Source organism: Tarenaya hassleriana, unplaced genomic scaffold, assembly GCF_000463585.1.
Source record: "Tarenaya hassleriana unplaced genomic scaffold, ASM46358v1 Cleome21, whole genome shotgun sequence".
Classification (NCBI taxonomy): domain Eukaryota; kingdom Viridiplantae; phylum Streptophyta; class Magnoliopsida; order Brassicales; family Cleomaceae; genus Tarenaya; species Tarenaya hassleriana.
This window is the reverse complement of record NW_010965451.1, coordinates 544,145-554,557: the sequence shown is the minus strand read 5'-3', so window position 1 is coordinate 554,557 and position 10,413 is coordinate 544,145. Positions and strand designations below refer to the sequence as shown.

The 10,413-nt window shown below is 34.4% G+C and overlaps 3 protein-coding genes across 3 annotated transcripts in view; 2 read left to right on the top strand and 1 right to left on the bottom strand.

Moving 5' to 3' along the window:
* Nucleotides 1-1,486, bottom strand: part of LOC104814218 — a 2,336-nt gene extending 850 nt beyond the window's left edge. Inside the window, exons 1-6 of the mRNA XM_010542149.1 lie at nt 1,337-1,486; nt 1,160-1,249; nt 640-699; nt 500-539; nt 300-393; nt 37-96 (exon numbers count right to left, since the gene is read on the bottom strand). Coding sequence (XP_010540451.1) covers nt 37-96; nt 300-393; nt 500-539; nt 640-699; nt 1,160-1,249; nt 1,337-1,449 — 457 coding nt within the window. The 5' untranslated portion in view covers nt 1,450-1,486. The remainder of the gene's footprint in view (nt 1-36; nt 97-299; nt 394-499; nt 540-639; nt 700-1,159; nt 1,250-1,336) is intronic.
* Nucleotides 1,487-5,508: 4,022 nt separating this feature from the next.
* LOC104814217 (non-classical arabinogalactan protein 31-like) lies at nt 5,509-6,553 on the top strand. Its single transcript, XM_010542148.1, has 2 exons — nt 5,509-5,970; nt 6,084-6,553. Exons 1-2 carry the CDS (start codon nt 5,547-5,549, stop codon nt 6,392-6,394), a joined length of 735 nt encoding a protein of 244 aa, XP_010540450.1. The 5' UTR covers nt 5,509-5,546; the 3' UTR covers nt 6,395-6,553.
* A 1,128-nt stretch (nt 6,554-7,681) lies between these two features.
* On the top strand, nt 7,682-8,672 carry LOC104814216 (VQ motif-containing protein 4). Its single transcript, XM_010542147.1, has one exon. The coding sequence runs from the start codon at nt 7,752-7,754 to the stop codon at nt 8,466-8,468; it is 717 nt and encodes a 238-aa protein (XP_010540449.1). The 5' UTR covers nt 7,682-7,751; the 3' UTR covers nt 8,469-8,672.
* Nucleotides 8,673-10,413: the final 1,741 nt, after the last annotated feature.

Below are 10,413 nucleotides of genomic sequence, written 5' to 3'. Positions count from 1 at the left end.
GGGGGGGGGGGGGGGGTCTATTTCTGCGACTCTCACTTAGTTGCTCGTATCGCGTGTATAGCCTCTCCTTGTCCTCCTCAAACTTGGAAATGGTTTCTGTCGAAGAGGAACACGAAAACGATATGAGAAATATCCAAATAATTATGCTAGATAATTTCACTTGTGCATAGACAGTTCAGGGGATGATTTATGATTTCTAGTTCACACATTCTACTGCAAAGAATTGACAAAAGGCAAACAGAACTTTTGGTCCAACCTCCGAACTGAACATGACTAATTAGAGGGAGACATAAAAATACCCTTCAAACTCTGCATATGACCGTCCTTATCTTTGCAGAATTTGTGATAAAGCTCCTGAAACTTGGCAGTTTCATCCTTCAAGATATTCTCACACTGCAAGTATATTTATACACTTGTTTAATTCGCTGCAGGTTTTCCAAAGACGCAAAAATAGGAAATACAGCATCCATATAGCCATATTCGAAATCATCTCTCAGACCTCTTTCGAGCTCTTGGTAAGTGCTTTGGCAAAGCTCTGTCTGCATGTTTGAGAGTTCAGGACAAAATTGATCACTGCATTTCCATTTAAAACATACGCCGCCGCCAAACCAATCATGCATTAAACCATGGAAAATCTACCTTTCTTTCTCGAGTTTTGACTTCAACTCGTCGATCTTTGACTTTACCTCAGAGGCCACGCTGCAAGCAAAAGAGAAACCAGGAGTACAGCAAAAAATAGTCAATTTGAGAAAGCGATTGAAATCAAGAGTTGATCCCATGGTTGCTTTTCCCAGCAACAATCCCAAAACGAAGGCATACAAAAAGCATACCATAAGAAGCCTAAATAGACCTGGTTAATTTTCTTGTACCAACGATATCAGCTAAAAGAAACACTCCTAACTACTATGTCTTCAACCAGATGCCACGTTAATGCTATGACACTGACTGCAAATTACAAAAAAATGATTCCAAAAGTTTCAAAAACAGACGATCATCAACATTGCTATCACAAAAAGAATTCAGAGAAAGTCGCTAAGAGCGTCATGGAATCCTAGGTTTCAGCACTTAGATTCATTAAATTTCACCTCAACGAGTCACAATCCAGAAGAAGTCAACACTACGAGAAATTATACTAAAACCGAAACGATCATATTTGCACCTCGAGATGGTCTCTTCCTTCTTCTTCCGACCATCCTCATGCGCTTTCTCTCTGATTTGCTGCAGAGCCGACATGATGCCTTTCAGATCGCTGCGAAATTCACCAAAACATTTCCTCAAACAATCGAACACTTAAAATTAACAGAAACAAATATCAAAACCGGAAAAAAAAACGTACCTGGAAACGTCGAGATCGAGATCGTCGTGGAGTTCTGCACTCGGCTTCGGCTTTGGCTTCATGATCGTCTGCTCCGGCCGTCTTCTCTTAGTGCTCTTTTTGGCAGATGACATCGCCCAAGCGAAACGAGAGAGAGAAGGAGAAAGGAAATCTGTGTCGCGCGCTCGAGTGAGTGTAAATTTGAATTTCAATTTCTGCAAAACTCATTTATATAGGATCGGTCTCCTCACTAACCGTTTTCCTTTTCCAAAACAGCAACTCCTCCTTTATTTATTTACCTTCTCGCCCGAAGAGTTTATAAAATATCAAACAGGACCCAAAAAATGTTCAAAGTTGACCCAAAACTCTTGATCGAATGAAAACTCTGAATCAATTGGATAGGGTATTGGTAGTATTATTTCAGTCGTTACATTTTCACCAATTAATAATATGTTTAGCAAAAAAGTGCGGCATATTCTTGTTACACTGTACAAATCTATTCTGTTCTGATTCGCTTCTTTCAATTTTTAAAAATCTATATTTATTCGGGTTATTTATTAATTTCGTTCGATTCGCATCCGGTTCTTGACGATAAAAATATTTATTTTCTAAATAAAATTTACAGTTTTTTTAATTTTTATAATTGGTCGAATTTAGTTCGATTTTCAATAATAAAAATATCATGACCTATCGGTTTCTATATATTAAATTAAAATTTATATATTATTTGATTCGTATCTATTCAGTTCAGGCAAATTTAGCCGGCGATCAAAGGAAGAGCACGTGACATGCACGCGCAAACAATTGCAAACTCAAAAGCTTCTGACTAGATCTGCAACGGCGAGGTAAAGTTTCTCTTATTGCGATTAAACCCCATCTTATGGATTTAGTTTCTTTCTTCACCCCAGACCTTCATATTGAGGATATTATACCCAAAAATATCCTAATTCCCCCCGAAATTTTGAGTAGAGCTACGACAACTCTAAATTTTTAATAAATATGATACCAAAAGCATGATACAAAGGAAGAGCACGTGACATGCACGCGGAAACAATCGCTTCTAGTTACTACTAATTGGCTTCTTTAATGTTTGCCCGTAGTCATATTTTTTAATTGTTAGAAGTTCAAAAACCAATGGGCTCAGTGAGCATTTTAATAATTGTTAAAATGTTGTTCCATTTATTTGTTTTAATTTTAATTTTTTGATTTATCGATAAAAACGACAAAATAAATTATAAAAGGAAGTGAAGATGAGTATTGTAGCTTCCGCGCAACCTTTTGGTCTTCCCAATGGTCCGATCTGACATTTTAATTAAGCAGCTTTCTCGGTAATATATTCTCTTAAATCTTGCGTCCCTTTTCTCATACGCGAAATCCATTATAATATGTTAGAATTATAAATGGAATTCCAATGCGTATAAAAATAATAGAAAATGTATTTTTATAAAATTCATATATAATTCACTAAATAAAAAATATCTAATATATATATATATATATATATACACACACTTTATAAAAAATGGAATTCGAAAATAATTTAAAATATACATCAAGTCGAGGCCGCTTCGTTTGGTGGTATAACGTTAAAATGTCGAGTTGAAAGCGATATACTGGTTTAATTTACATTATCGTGCATAGATAATGAAAATTACATTAGCATCATAAATAAGATTAATTTATCATTTTGTAAAAAAAAGGAGAATTAATCACATACTTTAAATTGCATTAAATGATACACATCATGATAACACGGATTTTGATGTGCATTTATAGGTTTTACAAACCATTAAATTCGCACCACTTTGTATCTACGAAAAATTATTTCTCAAACAATATACTATCTTTTAATTTTATAAGATTTTTCCATAAACTATAATTAAATTATCTTACATCCGGTTACTTTGTCTAGGCGGTTAAATTTTTCTCGCAGTATACGTATTTGTAAATATGTGTATATGCAATATACACTTTCGGATGCATGTGTATGTGTAAAAACAATGTATATATATATATAGACACACATATATATTCAAATATAAGAATTTTTTTGTGTTTTTACAAAATCATAATAGAATATAATCGAAATATAAATAATAAGTAGCAATACACGTAATTAGATTAGTTGTTATTGATTGTCATTACCGATAATTATGATTTTATCACTCGATTTCAGTAAATATGTGATGAGTTATTTATTTCTAAATTTTATTATAATAAACCTCCTCAAAATTGATAAGATTTATCATCATAAATTCTAATTAATTTTATTTTCTTTGCGGTGTCTTGGGAAGGCATAACTGGAACTTCACGTGAGCTTTCTTCGATAATAGTCGGAGACAAATCTGATATCCAGATGAATCTTCAAATATTTTTAAAGAAAAAATATTTATTTTGAAGACAATATAATGTATTGCAATTTGCACATAATTAAAGTTACTATTTTAGTTGCATCTAGATCCGCAACCATGTCCCATTATAATAATTCTGTCTGGATCGATGTCCTAAATTCGAGTTTTTTCAGGGTATGAATCGAATTACATACATAAGTTAAACCGAGAATAATAATTTCATTAATTTATCATTTGTTCCAAATGTTGCAAATGTATAATATAATGGATTCATATGGGGTTCAGGTTTTATATTCATTTTGTCCATGAAGATCTCATCTAATCAAATTCGATTGATAAATTATGAAATGATTAATTATTATACCATAATCGATTAATTTATAAAGCAAATATATTAAGTAGGGTTGCAGAAGGTTCCAAGTTGTCCATGAAACTCGCATCGCCACGCAAAAGAGGTTGATCTTTCAAGCCGATTGCTTCGGCCACTCACCATGTGTCTGTCTGTCCCTCATCTTATCGGCTCATTTATGTATTTTCTCCTTAAATTTAGGGATCCAGGGATTCGGTTCGAGTCTAGAGAATAGTTCGGTTTAATTCTTTCGGTTTTACAGAAATATACACTAATCGGTTATTATAATATATTTGGTTCGGTTCGGTTTTGATTTCGGTTCGGTTCTATTTTTTAAATTAAAACTTCTTTAAAAAAATTGGGTTTTTTGGATTTTTTTTAAAATTCGGTTCTATTGACTTGGATTCTTAAAAATTCAATTTTTCTAAAATTAATACCGCTCGTAAATTTTAAACAGTTTGGATCGAAAAAAATAACGTAACGTAACTTTGTAACTTTTGGTTTCGATGTGGTTCAGTTTTGAAAAACCAAACGGAAATGTCTACCTTGGCTTAAATTTTAGTTATATATGTATAATATATATATATATATATATATTATAATTGCATCCGGGGAAAATAATGTAATGGTTTGACCACATAACATATTTCTTTTATTTATTTATTTATTTTTCAGTATTCGATTCGATCCAAGTTAAAAATTCTGGTTTACATATATGTAAATAATATTTTTTTTTCTACTAATTCGAGATCAATAATATATTCTTCGCTTTAATTTTACTTAGTCCGAACGTATTTGTTAAAGTTCAAGACAAAACACAAACGCAACGTAGCCATGTTTTTGGGAGGAAAATGTGGTAAATTCACGATATACTCCTTCTGGTCTTATATATTTGTTTTTGTATCAAGAAAAACAAACAAACAGAAGAATCGGTCCAACGACATTAATGATATATATATATATATATATGTGATGTATGTACGGTATGATATTAGAGGCTGGATCTTAGTATTTCTATAGATTTACTTATTGAATTTATTTAAAAAATAAAAAGGATGATTGATGGCTTAGTAGGAGAGAATTTATTTTAAACCTATTGGATTTTTCTATTCCGTTTATGAATAACATTTCATCAAAGGAGCAAATCGTATGACACAAAATGTTAATTTAAACGTAAATTTCAATATTTATCTCGATACGCACAAAACAACATGATATTTTAAGTTACGTTACAGTATTATTATTTAATTAATCCTCATGATATAATATATATTATAATTTTTCATTATTCAAAATAAATAATTATAAATTTTCAAGATATAAAAAATACCATCTGAAAATATTTTTTAAAATTATTATAAATATTAAAAAATAAAATTAAATATAATATTACTAAAACTTTTAGAATATTAATATATATACATACACACACACGCATACGTATGTCAAGGGGGGCTAAAACCTCCCTATAAAAAGCCTTCTGGCACGTACTCACAGATCATCACAAGCCAAAACCCGAAGAAAGAAAGAAATGGGTTTCTTTGGTAAGAGCGTGTTGGTGTCTGTAGTAGCACTTTGGTGCTTCACTTCAGTTGTCTTCACTGAAGAAGTGAACCACGTTAGTCAAGCCCCTGCTGTCGCACCTTCCCCTCACTCCCACCACAAACACCACCACCCCAAACCACCGGCTCATCCACCGGTTCCACATCCGGCTTACCCTCCTGCCAAACCCCCGGTTAAGCCCCCGACCAAGCCACCGGTACATCCACCGGTTAAGCCCCCGACCAAGCCACCGGTACATCCACCGGTTAAGCCGCCGGCTCACCCACCGGTTCTACCGCCCGTTTACCCGCCGAAGTTTAACAGGAGTTATGTGGCGGTTCAAGGAATGGTTTACTGCAAGGATTGCAAGTACGCCGGCGTTGAGACTCTCTTGGGTGCTAAACCCGTCAAAGGTACTAATCCAATCTGTCCATTCCAGCAATGCCCTTCATGCTATATGTACGCACATATTCGCATGTTCATATATACAGGTGTACGTATTGATCCGAACTTGTTGTTGTAACAGGTGCGGTGGTAAGATTCATGTGCAAGGGCAAAACCGGTTCAGTGAAAGAGGCCATTACCGACGAGAAAGGATATTTCTTTTTGTTGGCGCCAAAGACGGTGAACAACTACGGTTTCAGAGGATGCATGGTCAAGCTCGTGAAATCTGCAAACCCTAAATGCAGCAAACCGTCTAAACTCCATGGCGGAGACGTAGGAGGAGTTCTTACACCGGTTAAGGACAAGTCTAAACGTATCATTGTCGTTAACAACCTCAAATACGGCCTCTTCGACGTCGGTCCATTCGCCTTCGAGCCCTCTTGCCCTCGTTGATTAGTTGCTTTTTAAACTTAAATATTATATATCTATGGTTATGATTTTAATGTCTGCGAGGTGGGTTTTTGTTGTTAGCTTTTCATTACCAAGTTTTCTTTTAAAAGTTAATGTTGTGTTCTTTCTTACGTCGAATAAAACGGTAATATCTTGCGTATATTAATGAGTTTTACAAATCAAAATAACACGACGGATCTTGTTTACAAAGATTAAGGAATTGCCGAATCATTTGATTAGGAATACCAAGTTATATGTGAATTAACTTGAAAATGCATCATTTCAAGCTACAGTATAATTTTCGGGATTCAAATACAGCTGTCCAAGAGCATTTCAATGTTCCCAAGATGACCCATACCGAATATATTGTTATTGCTTTTTCTTATTTAAATAAAATAACGTTACGCTGAACGATAAAACCTTGGAAGAGGGTTTACTCGATTCTTGGATTTGGAGGGAAATCAGCTGTCAAATGGTCGGCCACGTGGCAGACATATCTTCTAATCCATTTCAGTGTCAGAGGGGCAAAAAAAAATGTAAAAAAGGATGGTTAGTATTTTTGCTATCCAATATTTTGTCCTTGAAATTCGAACATATAGTTATTAAATTTTATTAAACAAAGTTACATAGTGATTTTCTGAAATCTATCTAAAAATTGCTTAAAATTGATTTTTAAACAGAATACAAAAAGGGTGTGTTCTTTTGCGAAAATTTCAAGATTTGTATGTTGTCTATGTTTGAATTTGTTTTTTTTTTTGTTTTGCTATATATATATATATATATGTGGTTATACCATGATATTTTTGGTGAAATGTTATATCATAATATTTTATCATAATCGATAAATAATCTCTTCTTAAGCTTTCAACTTGTGGTATATTATACTGTCATTATAGTTTTTGTTCATTTAAATTAACAAAATAAATAGAGTTACGTTATAAATATACCACAATTATCCAACAGTTGATGATCAATAGTTGAGAGGTGACAAAGTCTTATTCAAAATTTTGAATTCGATTCCACTTATGGGAAGAGATATAATTTTTGGACTAAAATGATACATATACAAAGGCTGATCCCGAATTTAGATTAGATATAGTCGGGTCGAAGGTCCGGAATCGTCCAGTTTATCCAAAAAAAAATATACCACAGTTCACACTCCAATGGCCTAGATCCACGTGGTAATTTGTACTTGTAGAATTTAGCGCGTGTACATCACTCTCCTCAATTGGCGCGTGGGTGCAAGGAGAGAGATAGAGAGAAAGACTAAAAGGGCCACAAACCAAACCAAAATACAGCCCAACTCTTAGTCACCTCTCTCTCTCCTCTCTTTCTCTCTCTCTCTCCGAGCTCTTCTCCAATGGAGAATTCGCCTAGATTCCGAGACGCACCGAATCTTCTTCCTTCTCCGACAAGCCACGGTAGCTGCAACAGCGCCACCGAGACCACGACCAAGCCACCCTTTTCTCCGACAACGACCCGACCCGTTTCCACCAGATCCGAGCCCGGAAACTCTTACCCGACAACCTTCGTCCAAGCCGACACTTCCTCCTTCAAACAAGTTGTCCAGATGCTCACCGGATCGTCCGTCTCCAACCCGACGCACCAACCCGACCCGAAATCATCTCCCTCTCACTCGATCCCTCCCATCAAAGCCGTACCCAACAAGAAACACAGCTCCAGTTTCCGTCTCTACGAGCGTCGCAATTCTCTGAAGAATCTCAAGATCAACCCAGTTTACTCCGGTTTCTCCCCCCGTAAACCGGAGATTCTCTCCCCGAGCATCTTGGATTTCCCGGCTCTGGTCCTCAGCCCGGTCACTCCTCTAATACCCGACCCGTTTGATAGATCCGGGTCGTCGATTCAGAGCCCGAACGAATCCGGGTTCGTCTCCAAAATCCAGTGTGAATCGAAATCTGGTGTCGATTTGGAAGAGCGAGCGATCAAGGAGAAAGGGTTCTTCTTGCATCCTTCGCCGGCGACGACGCCAAGGGACTCGGAGATCCGACTGCTCCCTCTTTTTCCGGTGACTTCTCCTCGTGTTTCATCAGGTTCTTCCGCCGCCGCTACTTCTTGAGACGAGCCCTGATTATTTTTTTAAGAAATTTTTCACTCTCCTTCAAGTGTTTATATTTGTGATTTCATTTCATAACATGGGCGATGATGAATGCTGATTCCGGTGAGGGAAATATATATGAAATCTTGTAATGGTATACATCGAGGTTAAGTCATCGCTTCGATTAGTATGAAATTTTATACGCTTTAGTTCATTATCAAATCTCATATATTGTTTCACAGAAAAAAAGTTGGGTAACTTTGAGATTTGGTTGTTCATATCTGTTGTGTGCGTGTTCTTGAATTTGGCCAATTAAAAAAAAAAGAAAAGAAAGGGAATTGAAGAAACGGGTTTGGAAATTTGGGTCTGAATGGGTCCAACTTCCCTTGGATATGAATGAAAAGAAGCGAGGAAATTGAGAAGGAAAGTACATTTTGATTTGAAGGCGGAAACAGTGGGGGCTTAGCTGTCAAAGAGTTTTAATTAAAGGGCAAGGAATCTTTGACTTTCTTCTTCTTTTCTTCCTCTTATCATGTTTGGACATAAACTTCTTTTCAACATTTGGTATAAAAATTCGATTTGATTATAATTTTATATCAGCTTTGATTTGGATGCAATTACCGGATAGGAATGTTTCGTTTCATAAGATTGGCCTACTTTTGAATCTTGGTATAGATTTCGATTTGATTATATATTTTTTATATTAGATTGAACTTTGGCATATATGTTGATTTAATTATATTTTTAATTTTAGAATTGATTTGGATATGATTATATTCTCTTTGAATGGTTTTATATAATGGAATAGAAATGTTTCATTTCATGATATTGGTGATAACTTCCCTAGTTTTCACCTTTTGAACTCAATTGTTGTGAGGTTAGATGGATGGATTTTTTTTGGAGTTTTTAGAATCTAAAATAAAAAAAAATTGACAATAATTTTTGTAAATTTATTTTTATTTTTTAAACTTGGAAAACTATTCTAGTGAAAAAAAATCAATTAGACACCAAAAACTCTATTTTTTTTTGGGTTTACAAATATTATAAAAACTAAAAACTTAAAATATAAGCTATCATCATTTGGTAAATATTTTTTTTTTTTGGTTTTAGGACGGAATGACAGCTATGGATAGTAATAGTATAGAAGGGATTTATGTTATTTTAGACACAATAATAGTATATTCGTTTTTTGGATGTAAATAGTTGTTTTTCTTTCTTGGTGTTCTAAATTCATGATATAAGGTGGACTAACCATATGGGGTGAATGATTTGTGGTATGGTCCCATTGAATTTTCTTGTCTTGTAGTTTGAATATTTCTTTATATAAGCCGAGGTTTGCTTTTATGAAATGCAATTGGAAATTGAATATACATTACAAATTTACAATTAAAGTTGATTTTATCATTAAGGAGAAGAAAATTTCATGTGAAGACAATGAATCTTTGATGCCCCACATGCGCCATGGAGGTGGCATGAAAGGGAAAGCAGTTTGACCAATTTAATTAAACTTTTTTGCCTTTTTGAAAAAAAAAACCCTAAAAAAGAGTTTTGGTTATAATTCTAGTTTTACAAAAATAAATTCTAAATTAATAAAATATTGAACGCATTTAGATTTATACAATTAAATATTTGGTTCACGGTGACTTACTTTCATCTCCATATAATGGGTTTTCGATTTTAATGATGTACTATTAATCCGTGCATTCAATTTACAAAATAATTCTCAAAAATATTTTATAAGACGTGAATAAATATGAAATTAAATTGGCTCCACTGTTCACAAGTCAAAACCCTTTTGACCCGACAGTGTTAAAATGGACATGAACGAATGTAGGCCTGGGATTATGCAATAACCTATCCAATGCTCAATTTACAAAATAATTCTCAAAATACCTACAAAAAGGCAAAATATCACACGTGGTTTCATGGATCGTATTTTTAAGATATGATCGAGATTACGAGTCTT